A 25,650-nucleotide genomic window follows, 5' to 3' on the forward strand; every position below is an offset into this window, starting at 1 on the left:
CTCTGCCTTGCTAAAAATTCAAGAAAAGGTCATAATACACGACTGTAAGTTGCTGGAGTCACAAGTGCGTCTAAGAGGGGTACCTGAAAAAGAAGACACAGACTTAAAAGGCTATATGGTGGATATCATCACTGAGTACATAGAAGAAGACCCTGACAGATTTAAGAGTATGTTGGAGGGTGCCTACAGAGTCAACTCAGTTTATGCGAAAAATAAAGGTCTGCCAAGAGACATCGTCATAAGATTAAGATCAAAAGAAGTGGCAGAGAAAATTTTGAGGAAAGGGTACCAAAAAGCCTGGGCAATAGAAGGGAGCAGAGTTAAAATAATGAAAGAGTTACCAAGAGAAGTGATCAGCGATAGGAAAAAGTACAAGAAGCTAACCGATCAGTTGCGTGCAGAGGGCACAAGATATAGATGGATAATACCAGAGGGTCTTGGATTTGAACAAAATGGCAAAAGGATTACAATAAGAAGCGAACAAGAGATGCATAGCTTTTTTGAAGAAAATAAAGAACCAACATCATAATGGAGTACAAATTACTATCTTGGAATATAAATGGACTAAATTCACCACAGAAAAGAAGGAGAACATTTCATTGGATTAAAAAGCAAAAATGTAATATAATTTGTTTACAGGAAGTTCATATACAACGCAAGGACAGTAAATTTTTGTGGAATAGAAATTTGGGGTTGGAATTTTTTTCACTAGCAGAGCAAAAGAAAAGAGGGGTGGTTTTTTACATTAAAGAACAACTTGACCCAAAATTAATCTTTAAAGACAAAGAAGGAAGATACATTGCTGTTGAGGTGACGATAGAGGCGAAAAAAACGTTACTACTAGGACTCTATGCACCCAATGGAGCGAAAGACAAATTCTTTAAAGACATAAATAGACAAATGGACGAAGAGACTTATGACCAGGTATTGATGATGGGCGATTTTAATGGGACAATACAAAATAACCTTGACAGATCAAGTCCAAAGAAGAATGATAAAGAAGGGAAGCTGCCCAATTCTTTCTTTGAGTTGATTAAACAGGAAAATCTAGAAGACATTTGGAGAAAGTTCAACCCTGAGGTAAGAGACTATACATTTTTCTCAGCAAGGCATAATTCTTTTTCCAGAATTGACATGTTGTGGGGTTCCCAAGGCTTGGGCCTCATAACAAAAAAAATTGAGATTCTTCCAAAGGTTTGGGCGGACCATAATCCAATATGCTGGTCAACAAAATTGCAAAGAAAATCAAGAAGATGGAGAATTAATGAGGATTTACTACAAAATAAAGACACTGTATCATTCTTAGAAAAGGAGACTGCAGCATTCTTCCAAATAAATGAAACGGATGATATGGAATATCCAACAGTATGGGACACTTATAAAGCAGTAATGAGGGGTATATTAATTACATTGAATAATAAAGACAAAAGAGCAAGAGAAGAAAGGCTGTCAGCACTGCAAAATGAAATAGATAAAAAAGAAAAGGACTTAAAAAAAAGACCAGGGAAGAAAAAATTAATAAAAGAAATTACGATATTACAATCCCAAGTTAAACATTTGCTGAATAAAGAATTAGAATGGAATTTAAAAAATTTGAAACAGAAATCGTTTGAAAGTGCAAACAAACCTGGTAAATACCTGGCCTGGCAATTAAAAAAAAGGAAAGAAAATAAGACTATAAATAAAATCATGGCAAATGGGAAAACAGTAGTGGATCAAGAAGGAATTAAAAGAGAATTCTTTAAATACTATGCAAATTTATTCAAGGGTGTGAATGTAAGTAAAGAAAAAGTGGAAGAGTATCTACGAAACATTCAGGTGGCACCTTTGACGGAACATATGAAAAAGATATTAAATGACCCAATAGAGAAAATTGAAATAGAAGCAGCAATAAAAGCAATGCAAGAGGGTAAAGCTCCAGGGCCAGATGGATTCACGTCAAAATTTTACAAATCTCTCAAGGATGAATTAACACCCAAACTGTTGAAGTTGTTAAACACGATAAGAGAAGAAGGGAAAATCCCAAAGACCTGGAGGGAAGCTGTAATCTCTCTGATTCCTAAGGAAGATAAAGATAGCACAAACGTAAAAAATTATAGACCAATCTCATTGTTGAATAATGACTATAAGATCTATACAAGAATTTTAGCAGAGCGACTGAAACAATACCTGACCAACTTTATAAACAAAGACCAAGCGGGATTTCTTCCTAAAAGACAAATAAGGGACAATGTAAGAGCTGTTATTAATGTTGTGGAATACTATGAAAAGCACCCGGAAAAAGAAGTGGCCTTATTTTTTGTTGACGCAGAGAAAGCCTTCGACAACTTAAATTGGGACTTTATGTTTGCGGTAATGGAAAAAATTAATTTAGGGGAACAATTTATAAAAATGACAAGAGCAATATATACAGATCAGCATGCAAAATTGTGTATAAATGCAGACCTTACCAAAGAATTGAAAGTGAGTAAAGGAACAAGGCAAGGATGCCCGCTATCACCATTGTTGTTTATAATGACTCTTGAAATTTTGTTACAACAAATTCAAAAAGATGAAAAAATAGAAGGTCTAAAAATTAGAAGATTCTCTTATAAATATAAAGCTTTTGCAGATGATATAGTGTTCATAATGGAGAATCCGGTTCAAGTGTCACCACTGCTGTTAGCTAAGATAAAAGAATACGGAGAACTAGCAGGATTATACATAAATAAGGAGAAATCGAAATTCCTCTGTAAAAACATGCAACCAAATAAAACAAACGAACTACAAAAGGTGACAGGTTGTGAAGTCACAACCAAAGTTAGGTACCTTGGAATAGAGATAACAATGAAGAACATTGATTTATACAAAAACAATTATGAAAAACTGTGGTGTAAGATGGACAAAGATTTGATGAAATGGAATAAACTCAACTTGTCCTTACTGGGCAGGATAGCTGCAATCAAAATGAATATTTTGCCAAGGATAATGTATTTGTTTCAAACCATCCCGATTGTAAAAGAAGCAAAACAATTCAACAAATGGCAAAGGAAAATCTCTGATTTCATTTGGGCCGGAAAGAAACCAAGGATAAAGATGAAGATCTTAACGGATGCCAAAGAGAGAGGAGGTTTTCAACTTCCCGATCTAAGACTATACCACGATGCAGTTTGTTTGACATGGATAAAAGATTGGATAATGCTGTTAGATAAAAAACCTTTGTGGTTAGAAGCTCACGGAAATAGATTCGGCTGGCATGCATACATGTACTATGGGAAGAATAAAATGGATGGTTTTTTCTCTCACCACTATGTCAGAAATACATTACTAAATACTTGGATAAAATACAAGAAATACGGGGACGAGAGAAAACCATTATGGATAGTGCCAGCAGAAGTAATAAAAATAACAGCTGATTCTGAAGAAAAAAGAGAAATGTCATATAACCAACTGCTTAAGATTCAAGGAGACAAAATTGAATTAAAAACCTCAGAAGAGCTAAATAACAATTATGATTGGTTTCAAATGCAACAAATTAAAAGTTTGATGGAAAATGACATAAAATCAGAGGGGATTAGACGAGAACAAACAGAACTGGAAAGAGTCCTGTTAGGTGACAATGAAAAATTGATATCAAAAGTATATAAGTTATTATTGAAATGGTCTACAGAAGAAGAAGTAGTAAAGTCTCAAATGGTCAAATGGGCAATTAATGTGAATAGAGTAATACAAATGGAAACATGGGAGCACCTCTGGAAGAACTCAATGAAGATATCAACTTGTCAAAGCATTAAGGAGAACTGTTTTAAAATGATGTATAGGTGGTATATGACTCCGAAAAAATTGGCTAAGATAAGTAAGAAAATGTCGGATAGATGTTGGAAATGTAAAAAACATGAAGGTTCTTTCTTCCATATGTGGTGGACATGTGAAAGAGCGAAAGAATTCTGGAAGATGATACAACAAGAAATCACCAAAATTTTGGGCTATGATTTTAAGAAAATTGCAGAGACGTTTTTACTTGGATTACAATTAGAAAAATACCCAAAAGAAGACAGGACTTTAATTTGGTACCTGTTATCAGCTGCTAGGACTTTGTACGCGCAGCTTTGGAAGCAAGAAAAAATACCAGAGAAATGGGAATGGACCATGAAAGTTTTATCGTGGTGTGAAATGGACAAATTAACCAGAACACTAAAAGACTATGATTTAGAGATATTCAAAAGGGAGTGGAGAAAATTTAAAGGATATATGGAGAAAACTTGGAAAGTAAAGAAATATTGGACATTTTTTTAGTTGTAAGAATATATATACGGAACTTTGAGCAATCAGAAGTGCCTTTAGTATGGATTTGAACTTATAACCTCGGGGAAGTCAACATTGGAGGGAGGGGGGATGGAAATGTCATATGGGTTAATGTGAAAAAAAAGAAAAAATTAAGAAATAGATAAGCTTTGTAACCATATGCTACCAATAAATTGTTTAAAACGAGAGAAACATAAAATGATTTGAGCTGGGGGAGAAAACGTCACGGTAGGAAGCGATGAGGAAAGAATCGCTGGGCAGGGAGAGTTCATCTCCCTTCTCGCGAAAAGGAAAGGAGAGGTCCCCTGCGCGAGCACCAGTCGTTTCCAACTCTGGGGTGACGTTGCTCTCACAACGTTTTCACAGCAGACTTTTTACGGGGTGGTTTGCCATTGCCTTCCCCAGTCATCTACACTTCCCCCCCCAGCAAGCTGGGGACCCATTTGACCGACCTCGGAAGGATGGAAGGCGGAGTCAACCTTGGGCCGGCTACCTGAATCCAGCTTCCGCTGGAATAGAACTCAGGTTGTGAGCAGCTTTACTGCTGCTTTACCACTCTGCGCCACAGGGCGAAAAAGGCAAATGCAATTTTGGGCTGTATCAACAGAAGTGCAGTGTCCAGATCACATGATGTGATGGTATCGCTTTACTCTGCTCTGGGAAAACCTCACCTGGAGTATTGTGTCCAGTCTTGGGCACCACATTTTAAGAAGGATATAGACAAGCTGGAACAGGTCCAGAAGAGGGCGACAACGATGGTGAGGGGTCTGGAGACCAAGTCCTATGAAGAAAGGTTGAAGGAGTTGGCCATATTTAGTCTGGAGAGGAGACGGCTGAGAGGTGATATGATCACCATCTTCAAGTACTTGAAGGGCTGTCATATAGAGGAAGGGGGTGGAATTGTTTTATGTGGCCCCAGAAGGCAGGACCAGAACCAAGGGGTTGCAATTAAATCAAAAGAGTTTCCGGCTCAACATTAGGAAGAACTTCCTGACCGTTAGAGCAGTTCATCAGTGGAACAGGCTTCCTCGGGAGGTGGTGGGCTCTCCTTCCTTGGAGGTTTTTAAAAAGAGGCTAGATGGTCATCTGACAGCAATGCAGATCCTGTGAATTTAGGGGGAGGTATTTGTGAGTGTCCTGCATTGTGCAGGGGGTGGGACTAAATGACCCTGTAGATCTCTTCCAACTCAATGATTCTGTCATTCTATGTACCATTTTGTTCTCAAAATGAACCCTGTCACTCCTTGATTTACAGAATAAGTCCATGTTTAAACCAGCTGGTTTGCTGTCACTGCACAATGTCTGATCCTTAGTCATTCGCAATGTTTAAAAAATAAAATAAAAGATTCCAGCTGAGGGAATATTGAATTCCTAGCTGAAGTTGGCACACCCAAGGGAGGGTATTGGAGGAGGCATGTCATCAAGCAATGTGCTCAAAAACACTGACGTTGGCCTTGTATAAAGAGGAGAAGCCTGCGAGGAGGTTGCTACAGCTCAGAGCTGCTGGGATCCAGTCCAAAGAAGCAATTTCCGCAAGTGCATGGGGAAATACGCCAAGCCAGAGATTTTGTGTGTGTGTGTGATTTTCTCTAGTATAGCTTCCTCAGATGAAAAGGCATGCAGCTTCAAAACCTGAGCCATGTCTTGTCACATCAACCATGGACGTTGCTGCAATAGGTTGCAAAGGCCATTAGATAGATAGATAGATAGATAGATAGATAGATAGATAGATAGATAGATAGATAGATAGATAGATAGATAGATAGATAGATAGATAGATAGATAGAAGTTCTCCACCAGCCTGCACCCCAGGAAGATTATCACCCTCCCTGCATCACTGTGGGTGAATCAGTTCTGAAGACAGTCCAGCAGTTCAGCTACCTGGGGTGCATCATCTCCTCAGATGCCAAGATCGACAAGGAGATTGACAACAGGTTGGCAAAGGCAAACCGTGCATTTGGCCGACTGCACAAAAGAGTGTGGAGCAACAAGCATCTGAACAAAGGCACAAAGATCAATGTTTACAAAGCGGTTGTGATGACAACCCTCATCTATGGCTCCGAATCGTGGGTTTTATACCGTCATCACCTGCGACTCCTTGAGCGCTTTCATCAGCGCTGCCTTCGCACCATCCTCAACATCCACTGGAGTGACTTTGTGACCAACACTGAAGTCCTCAAGCGGGCAGAGGTTACCAGCATCGAGGCACTGCTGTTGAAGACGCAGCTGCGCTGGGCAGGGCATATTTCTAGGATGGAAAACCACCGCCTTCCCAAGATTGCCCTGTATGGCGAACTCTCCACCGGCCATCGAAATAGAGGGGCACCAAAGAAGAGGTACAAGGACTCCTTGAAGAAATCCCTTAGCACCTGTCACATCAACCATCACCAGTGGTCTGACCTAGCCTCAGATCGCAAAGCATGGAGGCACACCATCCACCAGGCTGTCTCTTCCTTTGAGAACGCACGTATAGCTGGTCTTGAGGACAAAAGGAGATTGAGGAAGAATCGCACTGCTACAGGACCAACCCTAAATCAGACTTTTCCCTGCAGCCGCTGTGGCCGGACCTGCCTGTCCCACATTGGTCTTGTCAGCCACCAGCGAGCCTGCAGCAAACGTGGACTATTGCACCCTTCTTAAATCTTCGTTCGCGAAGCCAAGCCGAGAGATAGATAGATAGATAGATAGATAGATAGATAGATAGATAGATAGATAGATAGATAGATAGATAGATAGATAGATATTAATGAACATGTATTTATTGGGAGGGGAGGGAAGATGGCATGGTATGGCTTCATCTTGTCAGATCTCAGAAGATGGGAGGCCCCCAAGGAAGGCTCTACAGAGGAAGCCAATGGCCAGCCATCTCCGCTTCTCACTTGCTTTGAAAGCTCCTTGCTGGGGTTGCCTTAAGTTGGAAGCTGAGCACGGTCACTACTTGGAAGGCAATGGCCAAACTACTTCTGCTTCTCACTTGCCTTGAAAGCCCCGTGCTGGGGTCACCATAAGTTGGAAGCTAAGCAGGGTTGGTATTTGGATGGCAGACCACCAAGGAAGGCTTTGCAGGGGAAGGCAACGGCAAACGATCTCTGCTTCTCACTTACCTCAAAAGTGCATTGCTGGGGTCACCATGAGCTAAGCGGGGTCAGTATTTGGATGGGAGACCACCAAGGAAGTCTCTGCAGGGAAAGGCAACGACCAACCACCTCTGCTTCTCACTTGCCTCAAAAGTCCCTTGCTGGGGTGGCCATAAATTGGCTGTGACTTGATGGCACTTTACACACATTTATTGGGATCTTTGCTTAATATATGAGCCCCATGGCACAGAGTGTTAAAGCTGTAGTACTGCAGTCCTAAGCTCTGCTCACGACCTGAGTTCGATACCTGGTGGAAGCTGGGTTTTCAGGTAACGGGTTCAAGGTTGACTCAGCCATTCTTCTGAGGTCGGTAAAATGAGTACCCAGCTTGCTGGGGGGAAAGTGTAGAGGACTGGGGAAGGCAATGGCAAACCACCCCGTAAAAAGTCTGCCGTGAAAACGTTGTGAAAGCAACGTCACCCCAAAGTCGGAAGTGACTGGTGCTTGCACAGGGGACCTTTCTTTGATTAATATAGCAGAGCTTGCCTACTCATACAAGTGTGATACTGCATGCAGTAAATAAATCTCCCAAGAAGTATATTGCAAAAGTAAAATTTACATCTCTTGAAGTAGATTCAGTCCACGTTCAGGTTGCAGTCGAAAGGAGAGACAGAGGCTTAATCTAAAGAGTGCTTTCGCTGTCACAACCGGCCAGCAAAATCCACCACCACCAATGTGGAATTATGAGGGCATTATTTTTGCAGGAGAGACCTGAAGAGATGTGTGACTCCATGCAAAGGCATGTGGAGGACAGAGGAGAAAGAGGAGGGGTCAGAAGGCATCTCCCAGGTTAAGGCAAAGAGGAAGACATCCTATTCAGGAAGAGGGCTTTTTTTGTAGCAGGAACTCCTTTGCATATTAAGCCACACACCCCTGATGTAGCCAATCCTCCTGGAGCTTACAGAAGGCCCTGTACTAAGAGCCCTGTAAGCTCTTGGAGGATTGGCTACATCAGGGGTGTGTGGCCTAATATGCAAAGGAGCTCCTGCTAGAAAAAAAATCCATGGAGATAATATTTACAACAACTTTGAGTGATGCAGCCAAGCTAGGCTTGCCAGCTTTGGATTGGGAGATAACTGGAGATTTGTGGCACCTGAGGAAAGTGGGGTTTGGGGAGGGACCTCGATAGGGTACAATGCCACCCTCCAAAGCAGCCATTTTCTCCAGAGGAACTGATCTCTATTATCTGGTGATCAGTTTTGGGGGATGCACAGTGGGAGGGCTTCTAGTGTCCTGGCACCTCTAGTGGACCTCCTGATGGAACTTGGGTTTTTTGACTACTGTGTGACACAGTGTTGGACTGGATAGGCCACTGGCCTGATCCAGCATGGCTCCTCTTATGTTCATATGACTGGGGCAGTGATGCTCTGTATTCTTGGTGTTTGGGGGGGGCAGTAGGAGGACTTCTAGTGTCCTGGCCCCACTGATGGACCTCCTGATGGCACCTGGGTTTTTTTGGCCACGTGTGACACAGAGTGTTGGACTGGATGGGCCACTGGCCTAATCCAACATGGCTCCTCTTATGTTCTTATGTCTGGGGCAGTGATGCTCTGTATCCTTGGTGCTTGGTGGGGGAACAGTAGGAAGGGTTCTAGTGTCCTGACCCCACTGGTGGACCTTCTGATGGCACCTGGGTTTTTTTGGCCCCTGTTTGACACAGAGTGTTGCACTGGATGGGCCATTGGCCTGATCCAATATGGCTTCTCTTCTGTTCTTATGTGACACAGCGTGTTGGACTGGATGGGCCATTGGCCTGATCCAACATGGCTTCTCTTATGTTCTTACGTTGCAATAGCAAGAGATATTCAGGCCCCACCTGGAGGCTGGCAACCCTAGCACCCCAATATTGAGGCATACTGAGTCATTTACTATGACATAGGGTTGCCAGGTCCAACTCAGAAAATATCTGGGGACTTTGGGGGTGGAGCCAGGAGACTTTCCCATTCCCTAAAACAAATACATAAAATATTTATTTATTTATGTTATATTTATATCCCACCCATTCGATGCAGACTCATGGCGGCTAGCAGCATAAAATATACAATAAAGAATAAGCAAAATTAAAACAAAAAAACCCAAAACAGTGTAAGCAATATTAAAGCAATCAAACAATCAATCAAACAATCAAATCAAGCAAGCAATCAAAATCAATCAGACAATCAAATAAATCAAATAATGGTGCTACTTTAGGCGGATCATATAATATTTTCTTTTCTCAGCACGTACAGTTAGTACTAAAGTACGATACAGCAATGCAGTTCCTTTGAATACAGTCATCAGTTCCTTGCCGCCGTGCCCCCCCCCCCAGCAGTTGGCTGCACTTCCACTAAATGAAACTAAACACACACACACACACACACATAAGGCAGCCAAAATAAACAGAGTTTGCAAGCACACACTTTCAGGATCTCACTGGGGTAATTTACTCACAAGAGTGGTTGAATAAAATGTAACCTGGGCTTTTTTTGTAGAAAAAGCCCAGGAGAAACTCATTTGAATATTAGGCACCCCTTGATGTCACCATTGTTCAACACAGGGCTTTTCTGTAGAAAAAGACCAACAGGAACTCATTTGCATACTAGACCATGCCCCCTGGTGCCAAGGCAGCTGGAACTGCGTCCCTGTGCGTTCCTTCTAAAAGAAGAAGAAGAAGCCCTGAATGCAACCATCTGTTGTAAGTCAACCAAGTTCTTCAGACTAACACTAGGAAACAAAAGGTTCTGGTTTACTCTGTACTGTGCAAATGACTTCTGAAATGAATGCAAAACAAACAGAGGGGCTGGGCTCCTTCCTTTCTCACAGCTTCACAGACTCACAGGAAAACCCAGGTTGCTCTGCCTGCTAGCACCACCCCTGTATAGCTTCTTCTAGCAGAGATTTAAAGGCACACACACCACCCAAAACACAATGCATTTCCAAACTTCTTCTAAGCCTTCTGAGGTGGAAAGGCACATGGTGCCTGTTAGGGAGGGCTCCCCCCCCCACCGGCCAGCTGACAGGAGGCAGGGAGTAGCCTGCAAAACTAGGGGATCCCCTGCTGGGACCTGGGGACTGGCAAGCCTACTCCGACAGCATTTCAGGCGTGTGAGATAAAAATATGAGCTAACTTCCTAAAGAGCATCCCTCCATCCTTCTTTATCTTATCAAGGGGAGTTTCATTTGAGCTTATTGCAGGGGCTTTATGGGCAAAGGGTCTTGAGTCGTAAAAGAGGATTTTATTGCCTGTGGCCTGCTGTGGATTGGATTGGAATCAAATGCTTTAAAAAGGAAATTAACGAGCGTGCTGTTCGAGCCAGCTTTTGACCCAGGCCTTTGGTGTTTAGGTTTGTTTTCATCATCGGCACCTCTGTAGCCCTGGCTTTCCACGCGATGACGAAAAGAGGAGTCAGCCGGATGCAGCTCGTGCGTAAAATGACCTGGAGGACCGTGGTCTTGTTTGTGATTGGCATCTGTTTCCTGAACTACGGCTCAGCGGATGGTCCATGTAAGTATATCTTCTCTTCTGCTGTCAGTCTTCTGCTAGGGCTGGGAAATACGGGGAGATTTGGGGTGGGGGGTGGAGCCTGAGGTGGGCAGGGTTTGGGAAGGGGAGGGATTTCAATAGGGTACAATGCCATAGAGTCCACCTTCCAGGGCATCCATTTTCTCCAGGGGAACTGACCTCTGTGGCCTGGGGATCAGTTGTAATAGTGAGAGACCTCAAGCCAGCACCTGCATAGGGCTGCCAAGCCTTTGGTCCAGGCAAGGGTTCCCCTGCCTGGGAGGTTCCAGCAGGGGGAACCTCCCCCTACATCACCGGTGTGATGATGTCACCCCAAAGTGATGTCATCATGCCGGCGATGGGGCGCAGCGGCCGCTCTCGGCATTTCTGGGAAAACTCTATGGTGTCAGGCTATGCTTCATTGAAGTTACTTATGCTTTATGATTATATTTAATCCATACTTACTAACACCATTGCTGAATAAAATGCTATGCCACTAATACCTGTGCCCTGCAAAAGAACGAGGAGGGGTGGGAATGGAAGTTGCCAAGACTCCAAAGGCCAGTGAAGCCTTTGAAGTGTAGAGCGCCAAGCTAGCCTCTCTGGCGCCTCCCAAGCAAAGCAAGGACATCACCAGGGGGGAGAATGCAACCATCACGGGTAAAAGATAAGCCGGCGTGTGAAAGTGTTACTTGCAGGGACAACTGTAGTTTTATTATGAGAAGTAGTTTAAAGCCCAAGCCTTTGAAGTGTATTCATAAATGCCAATGGTTCAAGCTGTCTGTTATCAGTTTCAATGAATCCATGTAGAGAGTAACACTGGTGTAATCAATAAATGAAACTTAGTTTTTAACAAAGACAAGTCTGATCATTTTGAAACTTCAATGAACCCAATGAACCCAATGAAACTTCAATGACATGGTTTTCCTGGACGCTCTAGCCATTTGAGAGGGAAAACTATGTGGTACAATAAATCCCTCCCAAATGGCTAGAGTGTCTGGGAAAACCATAGAGTTTTCCCGGAAACACCTAGAGCAGCTACGGACGAAGAGGACTTGGCAACACTACACCTGCAGGTTGGCCACCGTATCTTCTGCCTTTGTGGCAAGCATAAAAGGCACTGCTGCTTTCTCGGGCGGCAGCTCTATTTTTCTAGCAAAGGATCTGAAATTGGCCCATTAAGCCCCCAAGAGCCATCCACTCCTTTGAGGACAGGGTTGCCAATCCCAGGTGGGCAGGGAATGAAGCCAAAAAGGCCTCTGAGAAATATTTCAACCATTCACAAAACAATTTTTGAACAAAAGGGAAGAATTCTTATTAAATAGAAATGAAATTAATCCAATTCAGGCTGAAAGAATGCTGACCACGCCCTCATCCAAAGTCCTTCAAATTGTAGTCAATGCCGACTTCTCCAAACAAGCGGGTCCAGAAAACCATTTTCCATATAGTCCATTGCTCCAAAGTAATTTTCCAAATGCAATAAGGTGATGGGTGTCATTGCTGAATGCAGCAAGGCGCTGATGATACGCGACAGGGTTGTACGTGATGCCCTGTTTCACTCTCGGCTTCTACAAGCTTCAAAAAAAATCATTTTACAAATTCACAATAGAGCCAGCCGCTTCACAATACTTTCCAAATTTGCAGAGAACTGATTTCTATCTGTCAGCATTCAGCTGCAACTGAACGCTGACAGATAGAAATAGGTAGAGGCATTCTATAAATGAATATAAAAAAAACAAACAAAAAATCACAGAATGCCGGGAGTCTACTGAGCCCATGAACATGACAAGAAGAACGAAATTCTTTCAAGGGACCGTCAATTCCTTCTTCAGAGGAAGAAAACGAAATTGGACCGTTTCTTTTTATCATTGCCTTTAATTAGAACATTATTGTGATTTGTGGACAGTACTTACGTTGTGCACCGGATGGTTTTTGAACTGCGTTATTGTATTGTATCTTTAAACCCGTTGGAAAATGTAGATGATTTTGTGAAGACTGTTTAATTATATTGTATAACTTTGTAAACGGAGTGAGTTCGCTATTTTTCCAATCCCCAATTGGGGGTAGGGGAATCCCCTGATTTGGAAGCCCTTCCCTTGCTTCAGGGCTATCAAAAAGCAGGTGGATGAAGATATCAACATGTCAGAACATCAAAGAGAACTGTTTTAAAATGATGCATAAGTGGTATATGACTCCGAAGAAACTGGCAAAGATGAGTAAAAAGATGTCAGACAGATGTTGGAAATGTAAGCACCATGAGGGTTCTTTTTTTCATATGTAGTGGACTTGTGAAAAAGCAAAAAACTTTTGGCGGATGATACAAGAAGAAATTTCTAAAATTCTGGGTTATGATTTCAAGAAAGTTGCAGAGACTTTTCTGTTAGAAAAATTTCCAAAAGAAGATAGGACTTTAATTTGGTATTTGCTCTCAGCTGCTAGGACATTGTATGCGCAGTTGTGGAAACAAGAAAAAATACCAGAGAAATGGGATTGGATTGTGAAAGTTTTATCGTGGAGTGAGATGGATAAATTAACAAGAACTTCGAGAGACTATGATTTGGAAGTGTTTAAGAAGGAGTGGAAGAAATTTAAAAAATATATAGAGTTAGAGTGGAACGTAAAAAGACATTGGACAATTTTTTAATATGAGTGAGAAGAAAAGACATTGTATTTTGATGGGTTTGGGTTACCTTTATATTTGGATTTTAATACATAACTTCGGGGTAAGTCTAATAATGGAGGGAGGGGGGATTGAAAACATCATATGGGTTAGGGATAGAAAAGATATAACTAAACATTGTAACCGTATGTTATTAATCAATTGTTAAAACAAAAAAAGCAGGTGGAGGAGGGAAATGTCTGCTGGGCACTCCTATGGAGACCAATTCCCATAGGGTATAATGGAGAATTGATCTTTGGATATTTGGAGCTCTAGGGGGGCTGTTTGTTGCAGTAGAGGCAAGCAATTTTCAGCATAGCATCTGGTGCCTCTCCTTGAAACAACCCCCAAATTTCAAAAGGATTGGACCAGGGGGTCCAATTCAATTAGCCCCAGAAGAATGGGGGGAGGGAAGGCATTTAAAAGGTGTGCGGGCCCTTTAAATGTGATTTTCAGAAATCCCTTTGGAGTTCAATCATGCTTGTCACAACCTTGCTCCTGGCTCCACCCCCAAAGTCTCCTGGCTCCACCCTCAAAGTCCCCAGATATTTCTTGAGTCGGACCTGGCAACCCTAATATTGGCAGACCGTGGCAGGACAGGTGGGCTTGTGGCAAACTAGATGGGCAAAGAAAATGGAGGCTGAATGAACATGACAGTGTAGGCCGGACCCTTCTCACATATACACAACAGTCCTGGAGTTTAAAAGTAAGTATAGAGAGGTCCAGTGTTTCTGACTCCCCCCTTCACAGATGAAAAGGATGACGTATAAGCAAGAGGCTAGGATGCAAAAAAGTACCCAGTTGACTGTATAAACTGCAACTTGATTTCAGTAATCCTCACAACAACCTTGATGATAGATGCAATCCCAGTATTGCAAACGGGAGGTTGGGAGAACAATGACATTCAAGGGCAGGAGAAGGATTGTAGCTCTGCGGAAGAGCCTCTGCTTGGCGTGCAGAAGGTCCCAGGTTCAGCCCCCGGCACCTCCAGTTAAAAGGACCAGGTGACGGGAAAGACCTCAGCCTGAGACCCTGCAGAGCTGCTGCCAGTCTGAGTAGACAAGACTGATCTTGATGGCCCAAAAAGTCGGATTCAATAGAAGTCGGCTTCATTTCAAAGGACAGTGATAAGGTGAGATAATCACCATCTGTCATACAGAGGATGGGGTGGAATTGTTTTCTGTGGCCCCAGAAGATAGGACCAGAACCAGTGGGTTGAAATTAAATCAAAGGAGTTTACGGCTCAACATTAGGAAGAACTTCCTGACCATTAGAGCAGTTCCTCAGTGGAACAGCCTTCCTTGGGAGGTGGTGGGCTCTCCTTCCTTGGAGGTTTTTAAAGAGAGGCTGAGTGGCCATCTGACAGCAATGCGGATCCTGTGGTTTTAGGGGGAGGTATTTGTGAGTTTCCTGCATTCTGCAGGGGGTTGGACTAGATCAGGGCTTTTTTTGAGCAGGAACGCAGTTCCGGCTGGCTTGGTGACAGGGGGTGTGGCCTAATATGCAAATGAGCTCTTGTTGGGCTTTTTCTACAGACAGCCCTGTGTGAAACAATGGTGATGTCAGGGTGTGTGGCCTAATATTCAAATGAGTTCCTGCTGGATGACCCTGGAGGTCCCTTCCAACTCTTATGATTCTATGAAAATGAAAACCATTTCAGAGGAGGTGCCTTCCTCTTTTTCAGCCATGAGACTTTTTAGCCCAACCGTTGTGGTGCAAGCTTAGGCCAAGAAACTTGTTCATTTTGCTAAAACCCCAGCTTCCTGGGAAATACTTCAAATTGCAGCTTTGCATTTACCAGCAAAACCCGCTAGTTGCTGCCCTGCAGAGCGCCAGCAGCTGGTGCCAGGCGAGTGTCGAGGCTGTTAGCACTTTCCTGCTTCCAGCGAGAGCGGCTGGCTAATTTCGTTTGGCCAAACAGGGGGACTTTTAGTGACAATAATCGGATCTGGAGACTTTTAGAGGCGACAATTACCAGAGCAGAGGTGTCTCTTTTCCACTGCCTCCCTATGGCAAATCCCGTAAGCTCTGCAAATATTTGGGAAAGCCTGTGGTGGTTTGTGTGTGTGTGTGTGTGTGTGTCTGTGTGTATACATGCGTGTCATTTATTTATCAAAATGCTTTCTTCTCTCTGTCTCTTGGCTGTTACACGCAGCATCCATTTTCCAGCAGAAACCAAAGACAGCTCTGTTTTTTATAGAGCCCCAGGGAAGGAAGATAAATGAGAAGGAACTAAAGTTCGTGGCACTTAGATTGGATATGTTTGCGATTCCCCCTCCAGATCACTCTGCTTCCACTCCAAATGCTGAGGACTCATGAAGCTGTTAAGATATTATGGGGTTGCCAAGTCCAGTGGGGGACTATTTTCACATGTGTGGCATGATGATATCATTCATAAGTGACATCATCGCACTGGTGACATCACATGACAGCTACTCTAGGAAAACTGTATGGTTTCCTCAGACGCTCTAGCAATTTGGGAGGGAAACTCTATGGTACCAAATTGCTAGAGCATCCAGGAAAACTATTGGGTTTTCTCGGAAGCTCTTAGAGCAGCCGGCGCACAACTCGCCAACGTGATGCCGTCACTTGCGAGTGACATCATCATGTTGCTGACATTGAGAGAGGATCCCCCCGCTGACCCATTGTGGGCTGGCAGGTTGGGGACCTCCTGAGTGGGAGAACCCCCGCCCAGGCCGGGAGCTTGGCAGCCCCATGGTATTAGCTTCCAGATCCCAAGGTGTTTTTTAAAAGGCCATTTCTGCTCCTTAATGTTGCAGTTTTGATTTGGCAACTCTGTGTGGATGTGCCGTTTCACTAATAATGGTTGTCAAACTCCAGGTGGGACCTAAAAATCTCCCCAAAATTACAGCTGATTTCAGACTGTCAAGCATGAGATTTCAAAATAACCAGTCCTTGGATTTTGAAACAAAGTTTGGTTTATTGATAATCCATGTGGCTCAGCCGAGCGATGTATTGGAACTGATACTTTGTAACAACAGGGTGCATGCTTTAAAATGGCACATCACAGGTTCTATAAACAATTCTACATTCACGTGTGAAATTCACACGCTAAACTCTGTATCTATATTACGGCTGGCGCATCCTGGGTCCAGGCCCAGCTGGGCATGGGAACAAGTCCCAGGAGGTCTTATCTTCAAAGAGGACATTCCTGCATTTGTTAGTAAAAGCGAAAGAGGCAAAGGGGGGGGGGGGGGTTTGCTACTTTGATGTGCCTGAGTTCAATTAATGGTTAGTAACAATGCTATGATCTGACAACTACAATAAAGAATGAATATACAATGCTTGACACAGACACAGAGATGAGTTCTCCTGGATAAAATGGCTACCCTGGAGAACGGAGTTGACTAAGAAATTAGATCCAGCTCTGGCCCCTCCCTTCCACAAACCCCATTCCCCCCCCCCAGGCTTGACCATCCAATCTCCCAGAATTCCCCAGTCCAACACTGGCAACCCTGATCTCTAACCACAACTTCCAGTTTTCTTTAAAGGAAGATCCTCAGATTGTTAGCAATGGAGGCTTTAAGAAAGCCCAGTATTGGCGAAACTGGGAACTGCAGATTAGATGCGTGGCTGCCACTGAAAACAGCAGCTCTGTGTCTCCGTCTCTACCGTGCTCTGGTAACACTGAGTGGCACAAAATATGGGACACGACATCATCGTATTGTGACATTCCCACTCCATGAAGTAGGGTTGCCAATCCCCAGGTGGGGGCAGGGGATCACCTGGTTTGTAGGCCCTCCCCCCACTTCAAAATCTTCAAAAAGCAGTGGGGGGAGGGAAATGTCAGCTAGGCACTCCATTATTCCCTTTGGGGACTGATTCCCATAGGATATAATGGAGAATTGATCTGTGGGTAGCTGGGGTTCTGGGGCGGGGGGGGGCTGTTTTTTGAGATAGAGGGACCAAATTTTCAGCATAGCACCCAATGCCTCTCTTCAAAACACCCTCCAAGTTTCAAAAGGATTAGACCAGGGGGTCCGTTCATTCATTTGATTTTAATACGGTCAATGACCAGCACAAATCAGAAAAAATTAACAAAAGCTAAAAAACAAAGCTAAAACACTTACAAAATATTCAAGTATTGCATAAGATAACAGTAGGACATAAGGTATATAAAATAGCAATTCAAACGAACAAATCAAACGAACGAACGGACCCCCTGGTCTAATCCTTTTGAAACTTGGAGGGTGTTTCGAAGAAAAAAGGTGCCCCTATCCTTCATTATTTCCAATGGAGGGGAGGCATTTAAAAGCTGTGCGGTCCCTTTAAATGTGACGGCCAGAACTCTCTTTGGAGTTCAGTGATGCTTGTCACAACCTTGCTTCTGGCTCCACACCCAAAGTCTGCAGATATTTTTTGAGTTGGACTTGGCAACCCTATGAAGTAGCATTAGGAAACCACGCCCCATGTTTCATATCACCATTCGTTACAGGAAGAAAAGGAGATGCAGGCCTGCTTTTTTCAGCAGCAGCCCCGCAATTGCTGCAATATCTTGTTCCAGTCTTTAAAAAAAAAAACCCAAATCTTCTTTCCATGTTGCGGTTGTAATGAACTCTGCAAAGTCCCCTCTGTGTCTGAAAGCTGCCCTGATCCAGAGATCAGTAGATTCCGCAGTGGTTTGCACATGTATGCCTACAAACCCTGACCTGGATGACCCAGGCTAGCCTGATCTCATCAGATCCTGGAAGCTAAGCAGGGTCAGCCCTGGTTACTACTTGGATGGGAGGCCACCACAGAAGGCCAGCGTCACTCTGCAGAGCCAGGCAATGGCAAACCACTACGGTTCATCGCTTGCCTGGAAAACCCTAAGGGGTCAACAAAATGTCAAGTCGGCAGATTCAATAACGAGTTGTTGTTATTATTCTATGACTTATTCTATGACTTATAGCCCGCCCTTCCCATAAAATGGCTCAGGGCGGCTCACAACAAACAATAAAACAATAAACAGAGTGCAAAGTTATTACATTTAAAAAAGTCGAAGCGTTTAAAAACCTAAAAACCTTAAAATCTTAACATTAAAACTATACAGTATATTTCACTGAAGTCTGATAAGCTACATTTATCTAGTCAGGCGTAGGCTAACCGGAAGAGGCTTGTCTTACAGGCCCTGCGGAACTGAGTAAGATCCCGCAGGGCCCTCACCTCTTCCGGCAGCTGGTTCCACCATGTGGGGGCCATTGTAGAAAAGGCCCTGTCTCTGGTTGTCTTGAGACGGACTTCTTTGGGCCCGGGGATGGTGAGAAGGTTTTGCATCCCAGACCTCAGTACTCTCTGGGGAACGTGTGGGGAGAGACGGTCCTTCAGGTAGGCAGGTCCCAGGCCATATAGGGCTTTAAAGGTAATGACCAGCACCTTGTACCGGACTCGGTATATTATTGGAAGCCAGTGCAGAGCCCGAAGACCCGGCCGAATGTGCCCCCACCTTGGGAGGCCCAGTAACAGCCGGGCCGCGGCATTCTGCACCAGCTGCAATTTCCGGGTCCGGCACAGGGGCAGCCCCATGTAGAGGGCATTGCAGTAATCCAACCTCGAGGTGACCGTAGCATGGATCACTGTTGCTAGGTCGTCGCGGTCCAGGAAGGGGGCCAACTGCCTTGCCCGTCTAAGATGAAAAAACGCGGACTTGGCAGTGGTTGCTATCTGAGCCTCCATCTTTAGGGACGGCTCCAGTAGCACCCCCAGGCTTTTGACCCTGTCCGCCGCCATCAGCGGCGCACCGTCAAAAACCGGCAGGGGGATTTCCCCCCCCGGTCCACGACGGCCCAAACAAAGGACCTCTGTCTTCGCAGGATTCAGTCTCAGTCCAATCAGTCCACTTGAAACAAAATAACTAGTTTATTGATGCTGTTGTTCTCGACTAGGCTAAGATTGAAAGACTAAGGATCATACAGTAGAATGCAATCATATAGGTACACTTCAAAGCGATTCTTCAGAGAGGGGGGACTATGCAGGGCACATTCACACATTGATGTTACCAATTCGTTCTCAGGCCTACTTTGGCCTTGAGCATCGCCGGCTCCAGACTCCCCCTGAGCAGAGCCTGAGAAGGCACAGATAAAACTTTCACATATTCCCATTTCAAAGCAATACTACATAACAAAGAGAAGGAGGGGGGTAGGGAGAGTTTAAGCTAGCAGCACTTGAATACAGTTTGGCTTTTACCCAGGATGCTCTTTGCCTGAGCCAAAGTTAGATACAGACTTGACCAGAATTTTATACACAAAAGTGGGCTGGAATTTGATGGCGCTATATGCACACCCAGGAACGACTATTGTCATTCATGTCCTGATGGCCTACGCTCACCCAGTCTTGTCAGATCTCAGAAGCTAAGCAGCCTCAACCCTGGAAGAACTTGGATGGAAGACCACCAAGGAAGTCCAGGGTTGCTGTGCAGAGACAGGCAATGGCAAACCACCTCTGAATGTCTCATGCCTTGAAAGCCCTACAAGGTCTCCATGAGTCAGCTGTGACTTAATGGAGCTTTCCCACAGTGCTGCCATGCATGCGCACTGGTTCACTTCATGTGTCTGATGAAGACAGCTTTAGCCAGGAGAGGACTGAGAAGGGAAAATGGCCCTGGAGCAAGACAAACTGAACAGAACAAGCTGGAGCTGAAGGGGTCACTCAGCTCAGCAGCACAGACAAGGGGTACGGATTCACCAATTGCTTTTTCCTGAAAACTGGCAGCAAAGCATGATGCCAATGACGGCTGTCTGGAGGTGACCTGTAATTCCAGGGATCCCCAGGTCCCACTTGGAGGCTGGGTATCCCTAAGTCGTTATGGCATTACACCCCGCTGAGGTCCCTCCCCTCGCTAAACCCTTTCAGTCTTTAAGGGGCTACTGGACTCTTGGGCCAATTCCCCACTAGCCTTGTCCTGGTCTCATGCTCCTTTTCTCTGCAGGACTTCCATTCGATTTTGCGCAAGCCGCCACAGAGGTGCAACTCACTCCCCCTCTTTCCCACAGCAAGCAGAAACTAGTTTTCAGAGGACCTTGCTTGCCACGGGAAAGAGGCGGAGCAAGTCACAGCCTCGTGGCAGCTTGTGCAAAATCGGACGGAAGCCCCATGGAGAAGAGGAGCGTGAGACCAGGACAAGGCTAGTGGGGAATCGGTCTTGCTTTTTATTTATTTTTTAGCAGGAATGCACAGGAACACCATTACGGATGGCTTGGTGTCAGGGGTGTGATCTAATATGCAAATAGGTCCCTGCTGGGCTTTTCTGTCCCCAAAAGCCCTGTGTGGAACAAGGATGACATTTGGAGGTGTGGCCTAATATGCAAATAAGTCCCTGCTGGGCTTTTCTGACCCCAAAAGTTCTGTGTGGAACAATGGTGACATTGGGGGTGTGGCCTAATATGCAAATGAGTCCCTGCTGGGTTTTTTCCTACCAAAAAAGTCCTGCTCTTTTCTGCCGCTACAGACTAACACAGCTACCCATCTATAGCAAAACCAGAAACTATTATAAAAGAAATCAGATTCATTAGGGAAATAGGAATAAGAATGAAAGAAAAAAGCTGGAGTATATTTAATGAACAGAAATAAGAAACTAAAACGTAGAAAACAAAACTGCATGTGACAGAGTTGACTGAAAGTGTTGTGAGAGCACTCAATATATTTTGACTGGTTAAAATACCCTGAGTTCTTCGGCATGTCAAACATACCACTTTTGATAGATGCAGCTTGATACATACATGTCAGTATCGCTCAGCCAAACATTTCAGGTGTGAGGAAAGCAGGGATCATAATATGCTGTCACGATAGAAAGGTCATTGGCCGAGAATAGTTTCTTTTGCATTGTTGGAATAAGGGAACAGTGCATTGAAGCATAACAAAGGTATATGCTGAAGGGCAGTCTATTCTATCCTACGCAATGTTTGAATTTAAAAGAAAAACTTATTTTCAATTTATAATAGAAAGAATAGGGCATAACTAAAGAAAAGAGGAAAGTGCAAAATAACCAGATTGAAGTTTTCTTGCATATCCATGTGCTAACTGTATACTAGATGGGTGACGTCAGTCATAAAACCAGACCACAGAAGAAGAAAAAGAAGATATTAGATTTATATTCCACTCTATACTCTGAATCTCACAATCTCAGAGCAGTCATAATCTCCTTTACCTCCCCCCCCAAACAACAAACACCCTGTGAGGTGGGTGGGGCTGAGAGAGCTCTTACAGCAGCTGCCCTTTCAAGGACAACTCCTACGAGAGCTATGACTGACCCAAGGCCATTCCAGCAGCTGCAAGTGTAGGAGTGGGGAATCAAACCTGGTTCTCCCAGTTAAGAGTCCGTGCACTTAACCACTACATCAAATCTGGGGGACCTGGGAATCCCCTGGAATTACAGGTCATTCTTAAGGGGGGGGGGGGGGTTACCATAGAGAGGCGGAAAAACTGACCTCCTCAAACCTCTGAAGAAGGTCAATCATGTGGAGGGAAATTCCTGTGGTTCTTCATGGGTTCTCTATTCCTGTAGTTTAGGAGTTCCTAACTTGTTATCATATAATGAGAAAATAGATATTTTAAAAGTGAGAGGAATCATTGCACTTAGCAGTGAGTTGTGATGATTGTTGAAATTTAGAGACACATCCTTAGAGGAACAGAGAGGATGGGAGTTTTCAGAGGATCCTTGCTAGATGAGAGATAATAACAGAACACCACTTGTGGTCACACAGAACTCTCAACTCAAAACAGTTCAACGTATCATCAACAACTTACAACCTCTATTGACAGCTCTCTTTCAAAAGTACTGGGGGGGTAAACCTTTTCTTGCACACAGACAGCCCCCTAATCTCAAACAACTCCTCACCCACAACAATACAACATCTCATCTGAGCACGGACACCGGTACCAGAGCTTGCAATAAACCCAAGTGCCAACTTTGCTGCCACATACACCCAGACAACGCAATCACTGGACCTAACTATTAACTACACCATCTCGGGCTCATTCACTTGCTCATCTTCCAACATTATATATGCCATTAAATGCCAACAATCCCCTTCAGTTCTCTACATAGGGCAAACAGGACAAACCCTACACCAAAGGATAAATGGACAGAAATCTGACATTAGGAATTACAGAACTGAGAAATCTGTGGGAGAACACTTTAACCTTCCAAAGCATTCAATGGGTGAGCTCAAGGTAGCTGTTTTACTGCAAAGGCACTTCAAGAACAGAATGGAGAGAGAAATTGCTGAATTACAAATTATTATGAAACTTGGAACAAACACCTCCCCAGGACTGAACAGGGATATTGGGTTTTTTTTTTATCTCATTACATATGCTAAACCCACTCTCAGTGAGTATAGCTATACATGCACAGTATTCCAATGTATTTCTCTTTTATAATAGTGTATCAGAATAATGTTTTATATTGACATACTGAAATAAGGGATATTGGCTATTTATCTCATTACATATAAACCCATTTTCATTTTATGTATCCTTGTTTTCTAATGGCAGACTAGAATGATGTTTATAATGTATAGATTGATGTTGATAAGTCAACTGGGTGGACTACAACTAGGATATCCATGTCCTTTTGTGATTCACCTAGATTTGCAGGAACACCATTTGGCAAGGGACTTTATTACCTCTTATGGCTATCCAGACCAAATGGCCAAGCCACACTGTTTTATGTGACCATGAGATCAGTTAGTTTGCCCTCTTAATCAACAAACTGCATGTATTCCAGCCACAATACCTAATCCCCTCGTCTGACGAAGTGCGCTTAGCACACGAAAGCATACGTTCTAAATAAAACTTGGTTGGTCTTAAAGGTGCCACTTGACTCCTGCTTTGTTCAGCTGCTTCAGACCAACACGGCTGCCCACCTGGGTTCATATGTGGTCATTGATCATTAAGATCAGCTGCTTCAGGGACTAGCTCATGTATTAACGCCCATGGTGTGAATACTGCAACATCCAGTGACAACTTGCTTCAATGCATGCTGGAACGGATAGGGCAACTCTCTCCTGACTTGGTCCAGGCTAGCCTGGCCTTGGAAGTTAAGCAGGGTCAGCCCTCATTAGGACTTGGATGGGAGACCCCCGAGGAAGCCCCCAGGTTGCTCCGCAGAGTCAGGCAATGGCAAACCACCCCTGGGGAGGGACGGTGGCTCAGTGGTAGAGCATCTGCTTGGAAAGCAGAAGGTCCCAGGTTCAATCCCTGGCATCTCCAAAAAAGGGTCCAGGCAAAGAGGTGTGAAAAACCTCAGCTTGAGACCCTGGAGACCCTGGAGTCCCTGGGGAGGGACGGTGGCTCAGTGGTAGAGCATCTGCTTGGAAAGCAGAAGGTCCCAGGTTCAATCCCTGGCATCTCCAAAAAAGGGTCCAGGCAAATAGGTGTGAAAAACCTCAGCTTGAGACCCTGGAGAGCCGCTGCCAGTCTGAGAAGACAATACTGACTTTGATGGACCGAGGGTCTGATGCAGTAGAAGGCAGCTTCATATGTTCATATGAACATCTCTTGCCTTCAAAACCCAGTAAGGAGTCGCCATAAGTCAGGGGCTACTTGATAAAAGGATTCCTCCCGTGGTTCTTAAAATCCTGCCCAACGCACATGGCCCTACAAAAGATCATCTTCCCACCCCCAAAATCTCACCATCTGAATTGCGGAGCCCGGAAACACAGGACTAGCCATGGGCCAGTGACATTCCGTTGAAATGTATTTATTGGCCTTTCATTCTGCCTGGCTGAGTTCCTCTGAAAGAGCGAACGAGAAAGCCAAGCCCTCTTCCAGCTGCGTCCCTCTTGTGCTTGCACAAACAAAAGGAGAGCGCATTAAGAATAAATGGCCGTAATGGACTGCTGGGAATACTTCCCCTTTCAGTGGGCAACAAGGCTAGATGGAGCCCGGAGCTTTCAGAGCAGGAAACCTGCTGATTAATTCTCAGGTTTGCAGCTGTAAAGGTAAGCACTTTTCAAAGGCCAGAGGACTGCGTGGAAAGGGCAGCGTTCTGGGGAACAGGCGGCTTGAACAGGAGGAAGGTTGAGCTGAGATGGTCAGAATCGGCGCATGCCCAAGGTTTTCTTGTAAGGAGGCAGCCTGAATGGCATCTCCTAAGAGGGTTCGTCAGACAGGGAGGAGAAGATCATAGAATCATGGAAAGGACCTCCAGGGTCATCTAGTCCAACCCCCTGCCTAATGCAGGAAACTCACAAACACCTCCCCCTAAATTCACAGGATCTTCATTGTTGTCAGATGGCCATCTAGCCTCTGTTTAAAAACCTCCACGGAAGGAGAGCCCACCACCTCCCGAGGAAGCCTGTTCCACTGAGGAACCGCTCTAACGGCCAGGACATTCTTCCTAATGTTGAGCCGGAAACTCTTTTGATTTAATTTCAACCCATTGGTTCTGGTCCTACCTTCTGGGGCCGCAAAAAACAATTCCACACCATCCTCTATATGACAGCCCTTCAAGTACCTGAAGATGGTGATCATATCACCTCTCAGTTGCCTCCTCTCCAGGCTAAACATGCCCAGCTCCCTCAAGCTTTCCTCATAGGACTTGGTCTCCAGACCCCTCACCATCTTCATCGCCCTCCTCTGGACTCATTCCAGCTTGTCTAGATCCTTCTTAAAATGTGGTGCCAAAAACTGAACACAATACTCCAGGTGAGGTCTTACCAGAGCAGAGTAAAGCGATACCATCACATCACGTGATCTGGACACTATACTTCTGTTGATACAGCCCAAAATTGCATTTGCCTTTTTAGCCACCGCATCACACTGTTGACTCATGTTCAGCGTATGATCCACTAAGACCCCTAGATCCCCTAGACCTCTATTAGGCATCAGCGTTTTTGCTTCCAGTTCTTCAGTTCCAGCTCAATCTCATTAGATCCTTGACGATAAGCAGAGTCAACCCAGACCCAGTGCTAGGGCCCCAGGCACCCCAGGCCAGCACTTGCCCTGCTTGACTATGAATCCTTGTTTGTGTTGACCTATGACACATGTAAAATGAAGACTGAAGGCGATAAAATGGATTTACTAACTCAGCTACTTATTACATTTAGCATAAAGTTCATTGCCATGATGTGTTTTTATTCTTCTGTGTA

The 25,650-nt window shown here is 44.3% G+C and overlaps 1 protein-coding gene and 2 non-coding genes across 3 annotated transcripts in view; all 3 read left to right on the forward strand.

Annotated features, from left to right (window-relative positions):
- The window catches only part of LOC132573491 (heparan-alpha-glucosaminide N-acetyltransferase-like), a 311,892-nt gene that overhangs the window by 153,702 nt on the left and 132,540 nt on the right, over positions 1-25,650 (forward strand). The window contains exon 7 of the mRNA XM_060240983.1: positions 10,745-10,905. Within this exon, the coding sequence (XP_060096966.1) occupies positions 10,745-10,905 (161 nt within the window). The remainder of the gene's footprint in view (positions 1-10,744; positions 10,906-25,650) is intronic.
- Positions 23,704-23,770, forward strand: TRNAS-GGA (transfer RNA serine (anticodon GGA)). The gene has a single exon. It is a non-coding gene; the product is annotated as a tRNA-Ser (tRNA).
- On the forward strand, positions 23,847-23,913 carry TRNAS-GGA (transfer RNA serine (anticodon GGA)). The gene has a single exon. It is a non-coding gene; the product is annotated as a tRNA-Ser (tRNA).

The sequence above is a fragment of the Heteronotia binoei genome, chromosome 6 (assembly GCF_032191835.1).
Source record: "Heteronotia binoei isolate CCM8104 ecotype False Entrance Well chromosome 6, APGP_CSIRO_Hbin_v1, whole genome shotgun sequence".
Lineage (NCBI taxonomy): Eukaryota > Metazoa > Chordata > Lepidosauria > Squamata > Gekkonidae > Heteronotia > Heteronotia binoei.